The sequence below is a fragment of the Mus caroli genome, chromosome 10, assembly GCF_900094665.2.
Source record: "Mus caroli chromosome 10, CAROLI_EIJ_v1.1, whole genome shotgun sequence".
Classification (NCBI taxonomy): Eukaryota; Metazoa; Chordata; class Mammalia; order Rodentia; family Muridae; genus Mus; species Mus caroli.
The window spans coordinates 112,332,254-112,352,798 of NC_034579.1; the positions used below are offsets into that span (position 1 = coordinate 112,332,254).

A 20,545-nucleotide genomic window follows, 5' to 3' on the forward strand; every position below is an offset into this window, starting at 1 on the left:
TTGTTGTAATGAAACACCATGACCATTGTAAGAGCAAGCAGGGGAGGGAAGGGTTTATTTGACTCACACTTCCACAGCACTGTCCATCACTGAAGGAAGTCAGGACAGGAACTCACACAGGGCAGGAACATGGAGGCAGGAGCTGATGCAGAGGCCATGGAAGGATGCTGCTTACTGGCTTGCTTCACACCATACAGTCATCTTTCTTATACTACCCAAGACCAGTAGCCCAGGGGTGGCCCCGCCCAGTGTGGGCGGGGCCTTCCCCATCCACCGCTAATTGATCTCAGGTTTACCTATAGCCTGATCTGATGGAGGCATTTTCTCAATTGAGCCTCCTTCTTCTCTGAGGACTTTAGTGGACATAACACTATCCAGCTCGCTCTGTTTTCAAGAACAATCACATAGGAAAGACTTGGTATTTCATGAAGTGACTCTTAGGTAGACAAGATAATCTCTTAATTAGTAGCAGAAACTCCCTGCCCCAACCTTGTTCAGTTGATAAGCTGTGGCCTGGAGCCAGTCCTGCGGCTTCTTTTCTTCTCCAAGGAGGGCTATGCACCCTCCTGTAGCTGATTTGAGAGACCATGCTGCTACTCACTTACTGACCTGTTATTCAAAGTCTCGACTGCACATCTGCAAGCCTCTGCGTAATTGCTTTTAATTATTCTGCTTTGGTTGAGGAAGCCAGAATAATAACAAAAAGATTCAGAACCTAAGGATGGTGATTTTTGTTGTTGTTGTTGTTGTTGTTGTTTAAAGATGTTCATGAAACGTTTTATAGCATCTTTCTGTCAGCATCATTAGGTCTGTGTCTCTCGACACAAATCCAACCTTCTCCAGCATACAGAATGAGAAACCTCAAAGCATAGGGGAATTTCATGGGAGGATCGGATGTGACTCCACACACTTCAGAGCCAGAACATTCCTGGTCGGTAAATATTTGACTTCCTAAATAAAATTGTCCCGCCTTCATTATGAGCAATCTGTATCTGAAAACTGAGCCCTGTCTAAATGCAGAAGAGAGACCAATTGCCTGTGAACCCAACGACAAGTAGTAGGAGTACAGCCAGCCCCCTTGGGATGGCTGTGCACACTCGTTATGATATTGTTCTTGAACAACCATTATTCCGTCAGACGGCATTTCTTTAAATTACAATTCTGGGAAGAAGGAGCTGAGGGATATCATTAGTCTGCTAGGTAATACGCTGACGTGCGAGTGATGAATTAGACTGGGAACCAAATGACTCATTCCTCCTGTTAGAAACCCCCATCCATGCGGAGACCCTCTGAAGAAAGACCCCAGAGGAGCGAATGTTACATAGGAGTCATGTTTATCCATGTAGCCTCTAGGGAACTTCGGTCCTTTGGACTCAAGTATTTTTGATAGAGTTGGGGTTTTGTTTTTGTTTTTAAGTTGTTTGTGATTTTTGAAGATAAGGATAAAGGCTTGGACACATTGAATTCAGAATGGAGTTTCATCTGCCTCTTAGCTCCTACGTTTTATTGTTAAACGGTGTGACACCTCAGCCTGAATCAACCTGGAGTTCCAAGTTGGATTGTTTGCAGTTCTCTTTGACACCACGCCGCCCGGTCCCTTTATTTGCTGTTCCTAAGCCTATGAGAGGCTTCTCTGAGAAGCGCATTTTAATATTTAGATCAAACAGCGATTGGAATACATTAATGCCCAGTGGGTTTGAAAGCAGCTGCTGAGCCTTCTCCCTGCTGCTCCAATTAACACATGCAGCACACTCAGTCAGCAAGAGGGCTGAGCATATGGGTGAAACCACTTTGCAAGATCACTAGTGTGGCCTGCCAGAGAGCCGAAGGGTTAACCAGCCTTCCCTTCTCCTAAACCACAGCTTTCTAGGAAGTTTTCCGCCAGGCTGCTGAGCTTTGAGCAGAGGAATGCTAATAGGAGTGGGTAGGATTAGCAGGTGGGCAAAGCCAGGCTCTCCCTACTTTGGTTCAGTCCATTGACTAGAGCACTTCCCCACCCCCGCTTGGTGATGGAGGTGTTGGGTAGTGACATTTTAGTGCTGGGATGCCTCTTGCTTCAAGCTGCATATCTTGAACTTTTGTTTGGTTTGGAAACAAGTTGAAGCCCACAGCTTCACCGGTTCCCCCCCCCTTTTCCTTCTTCAATTGATATCTTTTATCATAATCTTACTTTTTTTCTCTAACCCACCCATCCTTTAAAAAAACTAGTAGATTTGTCAGTTTCTTGGGCTGGAAGAGAAGTCTCCCCAAGCTACTCCCACGTCGCTGTTGTGTTTTCTCCTGCTGTGGTTGAACTCTCTCAGCCTTGATGGGCACAAGGAGAAAGGCTGGAGGGTGATGTGTCCTGGTCCCCAGGCTTGGTGAGTGAGGGTCATTCATGCTCCACCGGCTTGAAGAGCAGCTGGGCTCTCCGCTCTGCTGCTGGCTGCGCCTCCGCCGCAGCTGCCCCGGGAGCCAGTCATGGACCGCTTCCTGGGATTTGTCAAGCAGATTCGGAGATCTAGGAGAAGAAAGGGGAAAAGGTACCGGCCGGAAGAGGATTACCAGGAGGGCTATGAGGATGTCTATTACTACGCTGCGGAGCAGTTTCGAAGTAAGCGCTTCCCACCACCACCCCTCCCCTTCCTGGTCCTTCTCACATGCACGAGCTAACAATAAACCTTGCATGCTTCTTCCCTTTACTCTTAGAGGCAAAAGACTTTCCAGATGGTGTTCTGGGAAGTGCTAGATTCCATCCTGCTTGATTTGTTGAGTGTATGGCCACCGGATCATACCGAGACACTATTACCAGTGCGGGTCCATACAGAGGTTAAAATTGTAGGTGGAATCGATTGATTCTGTTATTTTAAGGAGCCGTTCGAAAAAGTGTCTTGTAGGTGGCTAGAATATGTTGTTGCAGTTGTAATTTCTTTTCAATCATCTCATGTGCGTGTGTTCTTTCTCTTTTCGAGATAGAGGAGGTTGGTTTGAAAGTCATTGTTCCTGTTGGAGTTGCTGCTCAGGCTTAATGCTCACAGCCCCAACTTCTGGACAGTTCCCTGGGATGAAGTGTGTGTTGTTTGTACTCTAAAGGTTCAAATGCTTTTTCTCTGATGCTCGTTCATAACCTTGTTATTAAGTTAGGGGAACTGGCTTGCTGTCAGTAGCAGTAGCAATACCTGTAGAAAAAACAAAAACCACCCACATGGAGACCTTTGTAAATTGACTTTAAAATAGTGGAGGACTAAATTTTTTCTTGTACCTGTCAGGGCTCTAGGTTCCTGGCGAGGCTTAGACGGGTCCCCTTAGATTTAAAATGCCCAGAAATGCCTCAGGGTGAAGAGAGAATGCATTTCCCTGCCAAGATCACTGTGTTTATGTGCCCAAATGAAGGGGAGGCAGGCGACAGCTATGTGTGATCTACATTTTAAAAATTAAAAATCATTCCCTATCTTTTTGAGCAAGGATCATTATGAAATTGTACCCGTATCCCATTTTTTCCCCTTCTGGCTTTTTGAAGTCTAACCATGACTGTGTCGTATTTATACCTTCTGAGCACTGTCTAATAAATAATTTAGCTCCCAATTTCTGTGGCACTGAAAGCCAGGGGAATTATTTCTCCATGACAAACCCCCTGCTGTGATTGATGGAGGCTGAGGGGTGAAAACTCACTCACGTGGTAGCAGTAACACAATGATGCAAATTGTAGTCCTTTGATATTTGCCTGAACAGTAGTGTTATAAGGCTCTTTCAGAGTGTCCTCTGGGTTTTGGAGATATTTTCATGTTATAATGCTTTTTTCAAGAATAATCTATTATATTACAATGTAGCGACAGTCTATATCTCCTAAATTTAGCTTCCCTGATATATCCTCAAATTTAACTAAGATTTGTGGCACATTTCATACACACACACACACACACACACACACACACAGTTTGCATGAGGAAGAAGTCTGAAATGTAGAAAGTGGGACAAGAGCTTAAAAACATTGCTTGGGCTGCTATTCCTTGAACACATTTCTTGTAATCAATACACACCAAGGCTCATCCACACCCTCTATGATTTGTGCTGTGCTGAGTGTGTGTGTGCACAACCTGACTCAAAGTCTTCCAAAATGCTTGCAGTCTCCTCGTGGTGCTGAGGCTTTTCGTGTCTAAAATAAATTTGCTGGAAAGCACGTCAGCCAGGAAAAGCGTTTTCCAAGAACAGCGTGAAAAAGATGATATAATGAAGGAAGTAATCGCCAACTATCAAGTTCAGAAACTCAGAGAAAACCCATTCCTTGTCTGATTCATCAGGGTTGCTCTAAGGACAAGATGCTAACCAGCCAGAGGCTTCACCTTTACAGGTGAACAGAGCATCCGCAGACTTCACCAGAAGCACTCTTTATTTATGGGATGTCGTTGAACACTTGTGGACCTAGCTGGCTGTTGGGTCCCCAACTTTAAAGTGCATCATCATAAGCTGAACATGTCACAGTGAACCGGCATCTCATCAAACATTAAATAGCCCGAGCTTTGGCAGAAGGCATGTCACAAAACATAGTGATGTCACAGAACATCTTTGGTTCCAGTGTCAGGGCCTCCTTGAATTGGGCAGAGGGGATTCGACCTGTATTTTACTGCTTTGGAAAAGCATACAGAGCAAGCTGGCTCTGAAAGCCAACCTTCTCAAATGGGAAATACAGCCAAATTCAATTAAGCCTGTAGAATTATCTATTTCAATTAGTCTTTGGTATAATCTGGTAGGTTATATCCCAAGTACTTCCTCACAGGGGGAGAAACTCCGTTTACATGAAGTCTGAGAGTATGGTAGAATTTATTGATGACACCCACATCTTATTTAATGATGCCATTGATTAAAAAAAAAAAAGCTCACCAATTTGGTAAGAAATTTATCATATGATAATGAGTGGATGAGCTAATAAGGACTTCCCAGAAAATACCCCCCAAATTCTTCCCTCTCTAGTACAGTCTCAAGCAAGGGCTTTCTGATAGATCTTATTCTAAGTGATGTATCTTCTTTTCTGGGTTATAATTCAGGGTTTTTTCATCTTTTCTTTTACCTTAGATGCCCCGCAGTTATCATAAGAAATGCTCAACACCGAATTCAGATGTTAATAGGGCCAGATGCCATGAAATGAAGATGGTTCTAGAAATGGATGATATCTCTGTAAACCTGGTTGGAGCAAAACTGGGTTTTAACGGATAATGATAGACTGGTGTTGTTTCTTTAAGGAAAACCTCTCTGTCTTAACTTGAACCTACCTAGGCAACTGGGTACAACTGGCAGAATGAGAGATTTTATTAAAAGCTGCCTTTGCCATTTACCAATTCTTTCATCATTTTAGAGTTGGAGTTTAAGCAAACAAGACAGAAGCCTTAGGCAAATCAAATACCCCTGGGTTTTAGTTCATAAAATGTGACACAGGTGTCTTTATTTTAAAGGATGATTCTAAGTATAAAAATATAAATTTATACTTTACTTTCTATAATAATTCAGATTTTATAAAACTGGACAGGTGCTGGGCGTGGTGGCACATGCCTTTAATCCCAGCATTTGGGAGGCAGAGGCAGGCGTATTTCTGAGTTCGAGGCCAGCCTGGTCTAAAAAGTGAGTTCCAGGACAGCCAGGGCCATACAGAGAAACCCTGTCTCCAAAAACCAAAAAAACAACCAACCAACCAACCAAACAACCAAACAACCAAACAACCAAACAACCAAACAACAACAACAAATAAAACAAAACAAACAAACACCAAGCAGGCAGCCCATAGCATCATGCTATGTTGACCAGGCCTGTTTCCTGGGCTCTAGAGAGACTCCTTGCCCCAGCTTCTAGAGACTTTAAGTAAAGAACTAGACAAGGGGTTTTAACTGGTATTTAAACCACACAAGCCTCCCGACTGTTCTGAAGGGGCTGTCTAAATAACCAGTGAATTTCTTTTGATTATCAAAAGGTGGTTCTTCCTATGAAGATCATGATTTATCACTATTAAGGAATGTGAGAGATTTTTTGATAATCCAGAGAGTTCTCAGTATGTTGATGAGTCTCAGAGACCTTCCGTTTAAGTGTACCTCCCACGGAGCACAGTTTCCTCTGGAAATTCTTGCCTAGGAGATTTGAGTGTTTCTCCTTAAGCATGACGTGACTCTATTGGACAAGTGTCGTAAATCGCAGTTTGCCACCACTCTAGAGCGAGAGCCTACAGTCTGGCTTTCCTATGCTTAGTGCTTCTTACCCCTCCAAATATTCATTCTTGTGATTTTTTTAAAGCCTTGGATTGGTCACTGTTATCTCATCTGCCATACAAATATAATGCCCAATGCTGTTGTTACAATCTATCTTTCTTTCATACTGGATAATAGTCAGGGTATAAGGCAGATAGGGAATGCCATATTTATTCCCTTTGGACTGTTCTTAGATGTGCTAAAAATCTGGGCTTGCCAGTGGCTATCTGAGGAGTTATTAAAAGGGAGGGACCTGTTTGTCTCCTCCCACAGCTCCAGCCCTGGCACCTTTTGCAGGTACACTGACTTAGGCACGGGGTTCCTCCGTGGTGGTAACCGGCCTCCTGGGTTTTCATCTTAACTTACCTGTGCTGGAACAAAGCTGTGTGTGAAAATGCTGCCTGATGGTGTGTAGTGACGGTTCGCTTTTCCTCCTGAGGTCACTTCATGTGAAACTGTAGAAAGCAGAGAACCTGGCTACTGGGCGGAGCTTTTGAAGAGAGATCATTTGTATTGACACATTTTCTTCCATTTGTTTCACTGGTCTCATTTGCTTACGTTGAGCTGTGATTCTCATCTGGTATGTGTGCATATTAAAACACTATAGCTGTGTTATTTTCTTAAGCAATATATGCATTAGACAGTTCTGCTCAAGCAACTCAGGCTTCAAGTTGATTCAAATTTCATTAAAAAAAAAAAAACAATGCTTAATGTATTTGTTTAATTGAAAAGCATTGTATAGTATGCCTCCCTCTCTGGGCACAAAACAAGTTTACTGTGAGGCCATTTCAGGCAGTGATTATGTGTGAATGCCTTTTCATTATCCATTTATTTGTTTATTTTGTAAATCCACGCAAAAGTTCCCTTTCTTGCCCAGAGGACTGTCAGCTGCTTAGGTCGCTCTCTCTCTCTCTCTCTCTCTCTCTCTCTCTCTCTCTCTCTCTCTCAGTGTGCCAGACAGACATTGTGGGCCAATGTTGCCTTATCCTTTGGAAAGAAGCCAGCCTCTTCTGTAAGTTGGGTAGGAGCTGAGCAGGTAATGTGTTTGGTTCCTTGGCCCTTGGGGGAGGGATGAAGAGGAGAAGTGGGGAGAAGGGAAAGGAAAGAGGCAAGGGAAGCTTAGCCATCCTCACTTCCCCAGCACTCACATGCAGACATTTGTTTCTATACTAAAAACTGTGTTCATAAAACTGACAGGCCTTGGATGTGAGATCCTGGATGACCCAAGCCCTAGTCATACTTGATTTGACTCAAGAAGTCCCTGAGGATTCAGAGAAATGTTTATAGAGAGCCAGGCTTGCTTAGGAAGAGGCACTTTGCTCGCTTTATGACTCACCTCTTTGTTTGTTTTTCTTTTGAAAGAATTGCTTTCCATCCACAATGCATTTGTTTGGCTGAAAATTGATTGGCTGGCATCTTCCATTTGTTAGGTATTTTATATCACCAACTTTATTATCCTGAGCTGTATTATTTTTCTACATGAAATAATTTAAAGGACTAATAAACTCGAAGTTACTTTAGAATCTGTGTTATCTGACCTGTGTATTTCTTAGATGATAAATTACTAACATGCCCCACAAGTTAAGTGGTTTGCGTGGGCCCAACTGATTGTGTGGCCGTCACAAAATTGGGATTAGGTGGTACATTCCTTTATGAGGTCTCCTTCTATCTATTACTTTGTGTGTACACTTTGGCTCTCTGGAAGCTCTTCCGGGTTATACTCGCATGAGCTAGATACTTTCTATGACAAATTGTTTATCCTTTCAATTGTGAGTCATCTTCATTGCTACCTTAAAATTGTAAGTCAAATCAATATGCTTTATTTATAGGTTATATTGATGGTTGATTATCAAATGACTCAAAACCTCCTTTCTGCACCACTTCCTCCCTGTCCCAAAGTGTGCAAACACCATTGTTTGGTCATTGAACATATCAGTGGGACCCCCATGCTAGCACAGTTGCTCTGAGAATGATAGAGTCAGGACTAGTTTGCACTTCTTTTGGTAAGGTTAAAAGTTTCCCCTGTGAGCATACTCGATCCCGGACGAAGACTAAGCACTGTGGGAACCTGTGCTGCTTCTAAACAGGTGCAGGATGGGTCGCTGGCGTAGTCAGTAACACTTTACAAGTTCAAAGTCTTTATCCTGACACAAATAACTGTAGCCCGCGGTGAGTGTAGTGCACTGAGTCTGTGTCTTCCCTTTGCTTATATTCTCCTTTCGAGTGGAGCAGGTACAAAAAACTCAAAAGATTTTTGTACTGGACCCACACCCCATGTGGCTTTTATTTATTTTTTTTTTAACTTTCCATTCCTCTCCTTTCTCCCTTTCGTGTTTATTACTAAAAGACAAACAGGCTTTTCAGTTGTTTAATGCAAAACATACTTTAGTGCTCTCTGTCTGCACGGAACACTGGGCACCTGTTTGTCCTCCGTGAAAGTATTTTTGCTCCTTTGGGAAAGAGCAGTCGTCTTATATAGAATGCTGCTGTTTCTGCTCTGGATCGGTCCTTATCGGTTGTGATTGCAGCGTGTACTGTTCATCCTATGGGGATTGGTTGGGGAAAAGGCACACAAAGCAGACCAGGTCCAGCACAGTGGTCCACCACTTGGGAACTTGTAACTGTAAGGATGTCATGATGCATGAAGAAGCCCCCTGTGGGGTCAGAGAGAGCGAAGCAGCAAGCACATGTAGTAGAGGGGAAACTGAAGTTCTCCTTGGCCACCCTAACTGCCCAGAGTTCCTGGAGTAGGGATTAGACCTAGAAGCAAGGCTTGGATTGGCTAATTCTAATCCAGTAGACATTTTTTTTTTACTTTGAAAATGTGATTATTTGTTTTCATTTAATAGCAATAAGTACCAGAAATGGAAAAAAAAAACATATGGTTTTCATGAAAGTTCTGCCTTTTATATAAAGATAGAAACCGTAATGGCTCTGAGTAACTGTGACGTTAGATGAACCATCAGGGTCTTTATACTTCTCAGTTGTCTCATTTGTCCAATGAGACACATAGCTCCTGCTGTATGACACTGAAGACCTGGGGGCGTGGAATGGCTGATGAGTCTACTCAGTAGCCTGTGACTCACAGGGCTGCCCACAGACCAGGCGAGCTACACAGAGAGGCTACCAAGGGGGCACATTTAGGCAGATGACATTTCCATTTAGCTGATCTCCTGTGTCCCCTTCATTCCTTTTCCTTAGTTTCCTTTAAGAGTTGAATCCTGCTTAGAAACAAAAACAAAAAAAAACAAACAAAAAAAAATCACACAAATACCCCACACAGCCCTCACCAGATAATCTACTCTGAAGTTGGGTGGGTGGAGACTCCATCGCATCAGTGATTTTGGATCTGCAATAGAAGTGACAGAATTCTGTTCTGCTATCCCAAGTATTATGTAATCTCAAAGTCAAAAGACTCCTCTAAAGCATCCATCTGTACAGTCCAGTTATTGGAGCCTGTTGACTAAAACCGAATATCAGTTATTGGGTTTACAGAGGAATAAAAATTAAAATTAGGTTCATTTTAAATTAAACCTATGCTGGTGTATGTGGCAGAAATCCTTTGAACTGATGTTGCTGTATTATGAAGTTAAGGACAAATACATTCACAAAGTCATATTTTATATAGCACAAATAAGAAATACACCTTTTTCTCCTCCTCTTTCTCTTCCATGCTGGGACTACGGTTTGCAGATGCTAGAGAAGTGCTTTATCCGTGAACTGAATTCTTAGCTCTTGAATTTTGCTGTTGCTATTTGGCAATATGTCTCGATGTGTTGTAACTCAAGCAAGCTTGCCTTGAACTTTCTACAATAGGCAGGGTTGTCTTGAGCACACAGGCCTGATGCCCATGCTCCCTCAGTGTTGAAATTAGGTTTATGTGCCTTCGTGCCTGATTCTTTATTTCCTATCTTCCCAAGAACAGAAGAACTGCACAGGGGGTATGGCACATATATACACTGGAGGAGGTGGGGAGTATTAGCCATGGACATTTGAGGTGTGGTTTCAATTGGCATTGCCAAGGGACAGGAGCATTGATTTGGGGAAATCAGTCACTTCTATTTCTCTAACAGATATAGGTTGAAAATCCCTAGCTTCCTAAGCCAAAATGCTCCAAAATCAGAAATCTTTGCGTATCAGCATACCACCACGTATATATAGAAACTTGGGTTCTTACCCTTATATGGCATGTCACAGTTAAAATTGCAAGCACGCTAAAGATACTGTATAGAAGTGAGAAAGTATGTCTTAGGTAAAGTTGTTCTCCTCTGAGAAAAGGTTGTGGAGCTGATGCTGAAGAGACCAGATGTCTTGGTTAAGAGTTGAGAGGAGGCTGGGGAAGTTAGAAGTGTGTGTATTCATTTCCAGCCATACCTCACTTGCTTGCTGAATGGATGGTTTTCTTAATGTTTACTTGTGAGCTCAGTGTTTTGAAATTCAGAATGCATTTCTTTCTAGGAATAATAGACTAAGAATAGGGAGAAATAAATTTAAAGTCAGTCTTGATCATACACACCTCTAAACGAGTTCACTAACAGGAACAATGAAGTGGCCAAAGGGGACTCGAGTTACTGGACAAAACCTTTGTCTTGCTGAAAAAGTAGCTCGGTAGCTGTCAGTCATGTATGGAAACCTTCTGTTTGCCCAACACTACAATGTTAGGGTCACAAACTAGACATGTGCCTTTCAGGGATGGAAACATGGTTGACTCTGCCTAGACAATGCCATAAAACTAAGACTTGAATTCTCTACATCAACAAGCCCAGTGCTCAGGCAAAAAGTGCCCATGCCACAAAAATCAGAGAATACTGATGCTTGTGATTGCTTTATTGTTTGTTTTTTCTATATCAGTTGCATATATCAAACTCCTTCCTAGTCTTTGAAATCCATTACACAATAGAACACGTTATGGTTTATATGTGTAATGGACATGCTTGTTTCCAGACACAAAGCCAGGTTGCAAAGGCTATGTGTTTATACCCAACTCTACCACAGTCCTCTGTGCTTAATGGGGAATTGAGCCTCATGCCTGACCACTGTTGATTACATCTCTAGCAATAAATAGGTATAAGTAGAGAAACCTGACATTTACTAGAATTTTAAATATTTTCTTAATGTTTGTGAAATATGATTTATCTCTACTATTTAAAAATGTATCCAACATAAGATTAAAAAAACATTTTTTGATGATTGTCTAAACTGTTTTTCATGAGATACAACTAAGCAAGGAACTTCAAATCTATGGCCAACTTCAGCATCATGGCCATGTTTGGGGAAAACAGGTGTCTCTGGTTGCTGCTGAGCTGGCCTTGTGCTTTCATGGTGTGTTTCTGTTGGCCATGGTATGTGGCTCATAAATTTTCAAGCATAGGAAATAGCACTTGATTTGTGAAGCCCTACCTTTGAGATAAAACCAGAGCCATACCAGATGAAGGCAGTGCAGCAACGAGGGTGGCTCATGTCACACACTGCCAGTGTAGAATATGAAGCCAAAGTGCAGTGTTGGTGACCCTCAAAAAAATGGATGCAGGTGGACAAAGCTTCAGTCGAGGTTGCTACAAATGATTCTACTTTTGGCTAAGCTGTAATTTTTGTAAACTGATCTGCATACAAATAAATGAACTCAGCAAATGTCTTTTTAAAATGACTGTGATCATGAGACTTTGAAAATACATAAATCTATATATTACCCTGCCTGAAATTGAGATAATTTTATGGGGACAGTGCCCAGCGCTGGGGTGAGATGTTTAGGTACTAGGAAGCTGGTGGTAACTTTCTTCTGTATAGATTTTTTGTGGGCGAGTTCATAGCACCAGAGATCTACTGTTAAGACTGGTTTTATCTACCTATGTGGAGCTTTTATGACTTACAGGACAAAATATACAAATTCTCAAAGCTTTGAAGGTAGGTGTTCTTAGAACCATTATGCAGATAATGAAAAAAAAATTAGAAGCCAGATGTATGGGACCTTCTGACCCAGCCCTCTGATTTTACTGTTAACCCCAATGACGTAGAGATTGCTCAGTGATTATGTTTCTAGATTTCAAGAGAAGACACAACTCAGGATTACATAGTGAGCTAAGAACTGTCCTGAAGGAAGCAGGGAAGGGTGTGGTCCTGCAGTATCTATAACCTCCTCCTCCTCCATGCCCACCTCATGGCTTCAGGGCTTGCCTGCAGGTGGAGCTCCCTATACATGGTCCTCTCTTCTAAGGGATGCATTTGAGACTTAACATATGTGGTTGTCTAAGCACATTATACCTACTACATTGTTTTGTGAATGTGTGTACATACACCAAAATACACACACACACACACACACACACTTTTCTTGCGACACTCTCAGTTTCAAACTTCAGCACCAAGGACAGCACCTCAGCTCTTAGTTAATTGTTGCCACAAAGCTGTAGAGTTAGAAGCATTCACACTCCTGCCCTACACAGAAACTTGTGTTATTTACTTCACACAGTAACAGTTTACATAGCAGAACGACTATAAGGTTTAGCAAGTGGTGCTCTGATTCGAAAAGAGTGAGCCCTCCGTTTATGCTGTTGCGATAACTATGCCTCCTACTATTCCACAACTCCTAACCACTGAGCCCTTTGCCTTTCTCCCTCGGGGCACTGTTCAAAGGCTCCTTCATGCTTGTAACCTCAAACCGACAGTTACGGGGCTCCAAGTCAGCCCAGAAAGAATCCCATGTGTCTGAAAACATAAAAGGCAGCACAAGCAACTGCTCTTAGTCCCAGTCATTTTGTGACAATGTCATCTTTTCTGCTCGTTCTTGTTCTTTCATTTATCTCAAGTGAGGTTGTGCTTTGTGTAGGACTATTGGCATACAATGTTTCTATGACCTCTGTTGTTATTAAGTCTCGAGTTAGAAATTGAGAACTGATGTCTCTCACTCACAACACATTTGGTGGAGACTGGGACTTATCATCAATATGATCAATTTGTTAGTCCTGGGGTGGAAGCCTTGGCTGAGATTTTTGTACAGTTCTCCAGCAGCCCAGAACCAAGAACCAGGAAATCTAAAAACATGTGGTCGCACGAGCATCAAAAGCAGGAATGTGTTTTGCGACCGTGAGACCCAACACTCAATTATTAAACGTGAAATATTATAAGGCCTATGCATCTGTGTGAGCAATAATGACACCGTGACATAAAAGAAATCTTCCTGAGACTGACTTAGGGGTCACAAATCCTAGCTATCATGAGAATGGGAAAACTACATAGAAGCCGTTTCTCTTCATTCATATCCCCATTACTGAGTTACACATGAGTCAGACTCTTGCCACCCACAAGCAGGATAAACGCCCACATACCAAGTTTCCTGCTGGGACATATTTCTCAAGTGGAGTGAAATTATTCACGAGAGGCATAAATATTTCGAATGAATATTGTTCTGAACCTTAACAGCGCTGATCAAGGAAGTGTTTGTGTTATTGCACATCCTTTGTACTATGAAGGCTGTTCTTGAATTTGCCCAGATGCCTTCTTGGTGTGCTGTAACTGTCCCAGGCACTTCGCTATACAGTTGTCTGCATTGGGGAAACTCTAGCTTTTTTGCTCCTGCTTTCCCTTCTTAAGGTTGAGTGTTTCACAAGCTATCAAAACACGGCATCCTTTATTAATATGGTAGTGATTTCTTACTTTCAGATATAACATTCTTTAGTATGACTTGGAATATTTAGCATCATGTCTCCCTCCTCTCTTTGGAGAATCAGTTCTTTTGTGAAGACTCTGACCAGTGACTCCATTCCGTTTGGTTCTTTCATTCACATCCTTTATTTTCCCTCATTTTCCTGACCACGAGTCATGGATGTTCACTTGACTCGATCCCTCCAACCGTACCTGTCCTATCTGCTTGTCAGAATGCTCATGACTTCTTTCTTTAGATATCTGCCTCCCTGATAGCACCAGGTCCCTCCACTGTTTGCCTCTCTTGAAACTTCAGCCTCCCAGACTTGGCAGCATTCACTCTTAGCTCCAGTAGACCATCTGTGGTCTCACACCTTCATTTGTGCGCCTGACATTGTTGGAAGGAAAATCCTATGGCAGTTGGCTACATTACAAACTTAGGAGTTCCAGCCTTAGCCAGGATCTCAACCTAGTCATCAGTCATTTGTCTTTATCTCCACGCTCAGGCATTCCCCTTCCAAATGGCAGCTCTCTTCCTCTCCTGTTGCTGCTCCACACATTCTCAACTGAAGGTATATTTCTGGGTTCTCTTTATTCCCATTTCCTACTTTCACTCATCTCATTTTCCTGATATTTCATATGCATGGCTTATACTCTTTAACCTCCAACACTCAAAGGAAGTTCCTGGTTAATATTTAAATAATTGAATGTTGGCTTGGGACCCTCTATAACCCATGCCTATACCATTCCATCACAAGTCTTCTGGCAAAGATCACTACTGTGCCCCGATTCTGATTCATGGAATTTAAGACGTCCTTGACTTCTTCCACGTTGCTATAGCGATTGAAGATGATGCTTCACTCTGGTCCTTAGCCTTGCATCTGTGGCTCACCCACTTCATGATTCTTTTCTTCTCTGGTCACCTTTATTCTTGAGGTCTCTCCCACATTAGCTTTCTTTGCTGTTCTGAAATTCAGGTTCTATTTGGATTCTTGCTCAATAAACTCTCCTTGTTCAATCTCATTTTCTTTTTTTCGGTTTGTGTGTCACAATTGAGCTCAAATTCTGTGTTTCCAACTGTCTTCTGGATGCTCCAGCATCTCAGATTTCAATTTGTTCCAAACTAAACTAACAACTTTATCTACACTCTAAACATGCTTTTTTCCACCCATCGGCCCCATCTTTTGGAGTGGAAGGCATTGCCTGACTTTGGACGATTCATTCCTCAGCCCCTACATCTTCTAATTTTTTCTATTATAGTGTGTCTACTTTATCTACTTTATACTTTGTATTCCCTTGGTACCCTGCTAGCCCAGAGTTAGAGCCTAATAAATGTTTTAATTATATTTTATACCACACCAAAATGTAGACACCTAGAACAGAACTTGATTCCAAGGGATACATCTATCCTCAACTTTGATGTGTCTATTAATGTTTAGGCCTACTGGAAAGATACTTAGCAGTTTGCAATGCCTTGGGCAAAATTTTTTTCTGAGGTGTAAAGTATGCTGTTAGTGTTCGATTCATGATTTTGACCTTGTCTGTTCAAAGCCAAGTGGGCAACTTGAGGCTCAAGGACCTGCATAGCTGGAAATATTAGCCTGGTGCCCGGAATTCAATAATAATGGATTGTTTCATCCATAGCAGCTTATTGTTGAGCTCTTTGCCCTAAATGGAAGTTAATTATTCTTACTTGTGCATTTTTATTAAGAGATCTGCTATTTGGACTAGAATATTGAGTTGAAGTACAGTGACATATTGAAAATATGAAAAATAAAGTGTTTTCAGTGATCATGAAATGTTAATCCAGTGATTCACCAAGAATATTGCAGGAAGCAATAGAGGGGGCAGTAGATCCAATGAGAACATTTAATTGATTCTACACAGGGGCTTTCAACAGTGTTTAAACATAATAGTCAAAGAAAAGCCACTTTTCCTGGAGCCTGGCTTGTGCTGTTTTCAAACATTATTAATTGACCAAGATGCTTAGAATTGTCATTTCCATGTGATCTTAACTCACCTTCTCTATAAATAACAGCCAAGACGGTCTCACAAAGGATAAGTTCAGACAGATGTGTAAGAGGCTCATTTATATTCAGAGAACCCATTCTGTGTTGCAGGTTTTAAAAGGCACAGTGGAAACAGTTACCTTAGGTTCCTGATTTCAAATTTCAGGGCTTGTTTAAATAGATATTCAAAGTCTTCCCCTATAAGCTAGTAAAGCACAAATGAATTATGGCCTCCTTTGTACCAGATTCTATAAAGCCTGAATAGTATAGGTTTGGTAATTAGCACTACAGTGACCATAGTTTCGATTTTAAAATGTGACCATGCTTTAATATATATTTTCCTTTGGTAGCACTACTAGTAGTCTTAAAAATTAATCAACCAGCCGTTCTCATTGGTATTTTTGTAGCTGGGAATGCCAAGGTATTGGAAAGTTAAATACAGCATCTTGATCCTCACAGCTGATGAGAAAGATGTGCTCATTCTGATGCACCGGCTTCCACTGAGTGGGTTTCAAGCCACGTGCAACAAACGATTGTTATCTAGATTCACTTGTGCTTGAAACACTGTGAGGGCCAGTGTATATATGTTTGTTAAATAAAATAAATAAATGAATGAATAAATAAATAAATAAATAAATAAATAAATAAAAGGTTGGTCTAGTGGAATGGAATTTCAACCCCCAATTTTTCTCTTATAGAATCCTATTTATACAACTTCAACAACATATGTTTGGGTCCAAGTAGAATGATATGGGGAATTTCAGTTGAATTTGAAAGTCTTAAAAATAGATGAGGTGTCACCCTAGGAAAGCTTCCCAAGAGTCAAAAGATGAGTATTTTATTGTTCATCTACTTGAGGTTCCTTGCCTCTTTTGGGATGCCTTTATCAAAATCCTCCCCTCAAGGCTCATGGATCATGGAAGGGGAGGAGGAAAGAGTGGAAGAGCTACAGGTGGTTTTTCTTATGCTTCTATTGAAGAGAAAAATATTGTTTGGTTGGTTTTTTTTTTTTTCAGTACTTCAGGGCACAAGTGGGTTATTTAGACTCCATTTGCAAGGCCTGCTCTTAAATATTCATGGACACTTAGGAAGAAAATTGTGAAATTGATGTGTTGGCCATGAATCCTTAACCCTGTTATTGTATGTTGCCAAGGAAATAGAAGTTCATCACTAAAGGAGGAACCAGCGGCAAGGACATCTCTCTGGATGCTGCATCCCTCCTGAACTTCTATGTCTAGACAATCCCTGACTGACTGCTACATAGAGGAGGAGCCTGCCTCCTGCTGAGGATAACCTTGGCCTAACTTATGACTCTTCCTCTTATATAAACAAGTGAAACCAACCAGATTAGAACCAAGAAATGCATGACTTATTTTTTTCATGGGTTTTTTTTTTGGTTTTTGTTTATCTATTTTTAATTAATTAACTAATTATTTTACACTCCATATTTTATCCACCCCCTGCACCCCACCATCCATCCTCCGATTGTTCCACATCCCACACCTCCTCCCCACCCCATCTCCATGTGGATGCCCCCACCCTCCACTCCACCTGACCTCTGAACTCCCTGGGGCCTCCAGTCTCTTGAGGGTTAGGTGCATCATCTCTGAATGAACACAGGCCTGGAAGTCCTCTACTGTATGTGTGTTTGGGGCCTCATATCAGCCAGTGTATGCTCTCTGTTTGGAGGTCCAGTGTCTGAGAGATCTCGGGGGTCCAGATTAATTGAGGCTGCTGGTCCTCCTAAAGGACTGCCCTTCTCCTCAGCTTCTTTCAGCCTTCCCTAATTCAACCACAGGAGTCAGCTGCTCCTGTCCATTGGTTAGGTGCAAATCTGCAGCTGACTCTTTCGGTTGCTTGTTGGGTCTTCTAGAGTATGGTTATGATAGGTCCCGTTTTGTGAGCTCTCCATAGCCTCAGTAATAGTGTCAGGCCTTGGGGCTTCCCCCTGAGCTGGATCCCACTTTGGGCCTGTCACTAGACCTTCTTTTCCTCAGGCTCTTCTCCGTTTCCATCCCTGTAATTATCTCAGACAGGAACAATTATGGGTGAGAGTTTTGACTATGGCATGGCAACCACCTCCCTCATTTGATACCCTGTCTTCCTGCTGGAGGTGGGCTCCCTAAATTCCCTCTCCCTACTGTTGGGGATTTCATCTAAGGTCCCTGTCCTTTGCATCCTGAGAGTCTCTCACCTCCCAGGTCTCTCAAGAAATGGCATTTATGTGTTCACCAGCTCTTTAGCTTTGAAACAGACTACGGAGTCCAAGGAGAGGTATTGCCCCTTGGTTAAAGTCTTAGACTCCAGAATAGGCATTAATTGGAATGCAAGAACCTCTACTTAATTGATTTTTAACCTTGTCAAAGTCGGTTAACTTTCCTCAGCATCTCCAGTTTCCACCTCTATAAAATGTGCATGACTCTGAGAGCTGTGGTCCCTGGTGGACATCAGGTGAGGTCGATAGTAATGCCCTCATCATGGAGAGTGCTTCTTGGTAAGCAGGAAGAACATCTGCCGCAGTGAACAGGAGAGATAGCCTCTGAGCCAAGATGCCTCAAATACCAATACTGGCTCAAATACCAATGAGCTATCTACTTCGTGGCTAGTAATATAATCTTTCCATACCTTAATCTTGACTCGAACGAAAGAAATTTGCCAGGTGATTCTGAGTGGTCTCTAAAGTGGACTCTGGATTGGCAGAGGCGTTTAACAACACCCACTATACCAAAAGTCTTTCTCAATTGTCACTGGCGGTTAATTATTTCAGCCATTACTTAAACATTCCTCTGTATGTGTGGGGAAGATCTTGCCTCTTCTCCACCTCCCTCTCCCTTGAGATTTCCCTGCAGCTTGTTCAAGGGAAAGATGTTAAGGAGGAGGTTAACACCCACTTCCTACCTTGTGAATGCTAACTGTTCTTAATTGCTTCTGTTAAGATAGCTCCCTGCTCATGGGTTTGCAAACCCTGCCTCAGTTCAGAATCTCAATATCAGTATCCCCTTATCAAGTGCAAGCTTATCCAATGGTCATACAGGAAAGCTTCTAAATGGACCACCCTGTCAGTCTACTAGACACAAACCTACCGGTACACTCGGCATTCACAGGGCGTGTCAGGGCCTAAGGCATACTTCCCAATTCCCATCACTCTCACTTCAGTACTTCGCTCCCACTGGAGGTAAACCAGCACCCCAGTCTCTGATGTGACATGAGATTGCTTTTGCATGTTTTTGAAATCTATATAAATAAAACAATCTAGTAACTAGATGTTTCTGTTGGATATGAACCCCAGAAGGGCATAGATAGCTCTTCACAGTGGGTGCCTATGTTTAATTCTAATGGAGAAGCCAAAGTCCCCCATTTTTTTTAAACAAGCCAGGCCATTTTATACATTATTCCTTTAAACCAAGAAGGCTTAAATGAGAGTGCTCTTTCTGATGACCTGTGTTAAAATCAGTTCTTGAAGAAGGGAGTGTATGTTGAATTATGTTCTACAGGTATCCCCTGAGTCCGTGTACCCTCTACCTCAAGTGATGGCTCACCCTGAGGAACTCAGAGTCACCCACATTTGCATCAACCATCCTATGTGGCTGTTTCTAATGCTCTCTAATTTTCAATTTGTCCTAGGAGAGAGGGGGGATTAAAATGTTCCAAACTTAGAGGATGCTGATGTCTGTGTGTCCTTATGATTTTGGTAGAAAAATATATTCCACCCAGATAAATCTTATGGTATGGAAACTACCACTCAATTAAGTTGTTTTAAAAACTTGTGCAAGTTTAAATGACAAACTATGTCTTCTTTATCCAACTCCAACCGTTTGCAGTTATGCTTTTAGGTAGAGAGAAAAGGCGGAGAGAATGACAGATCCGACAGCTTCCTGTGTGTGTGACGCTGGTTGGGGAGCCCAGCTACCCCCGCGCATGGCATTTAAAGGGTTTGCTAGCCAGAGATGCCATCCAGACTAAGGAAAATTTGATTATGCCACACAAGTAGTTAAGCTGCTTTCTTGAAAGGGGAACCTCCCCACCGGCATTGATTTTGTTTTGTAATTCACCAAAATAAAAGATGATTTTTAAAATGCATAATACTTTATTATTTTTTTTAGAGAGAAAACATTTAATCAATACCACAATATCTTTATTTTTATTGCTGGGTAATAAATTCTTATAGGTACCAGTGGTGAAAAATTGCTGTTTTATCATGGCCTTGGATTCTGTAAGCCAGAGGTTTAGCTGAATCTCAGCAGAGGTCAGCTCTCCCTGAGGTCTAGGACCTGTGCTTGCTATCTTAGACATCAATCAAGCAGCTCGTAACAGCTCCGCATGGACCTTCTTCCTCCTGTGATGGTTTGGGTTTCTTCAAAACAACATTAGCTGTTCTCCACATGTGAGAAGTGACGAAGGCCACACAGAAGCACATGACGCTTGGATCTGATCTGGGCACCCAAAGAGTCACTTGGGTGTCTTGGGGTCACATTCTGATCATCAAATCACAAAATCTTGGAAGATTCTGGGGTGAGAGCGCTGAAGGCTTACCACTCAGTGGCAGGCATGAAGAGCACCCAGGTTGGGGGATGATGTGGGACAGGGCCTTGCAAGATGAACATCTTCAGTTATCTGCATCTGTTTGTCCTTTATCCCACTTCTTCCTTTCATGCTCAACTTGATTTCACACCCAGAAGTTTC

The 20,545-nt window shown here is 42.1% G+C and overlaps 1 protein-coding gene across 4 annotated transcripts in view; it reads left to right on the top strand.

Annotated features, from left to right (window-relative positions):
• The window catches only part of Grip1 (glutamate receptor interacting protein 1), a 622,013-nt gene that overhangs the window by 247,446 nt on the left and 354,022 nt on the right, over window positions 1-20,545 (top strand). For 2 of the 4 annotated variants that reach the window (XM_029482635.1, XM_029482637.1), the window contains exon 1: window positions 2,446-2,593. The exons of the other annotated variants lie outside the window; for them this stretch is intronic. In XM_029482635.1, the coding sequence (XP_029338495.1) occupies window positions 2,461-2,593 (133 nt within the window). In that variant the 5' untranslated portion in view covers window positions 2,446-2,460. Of the gene's footprint in view, window positions 1-2,445; window positions 2,594-20,545 lie in introns of those variants that run through there. 4 annotated transcript variants of the gene reach the window in all.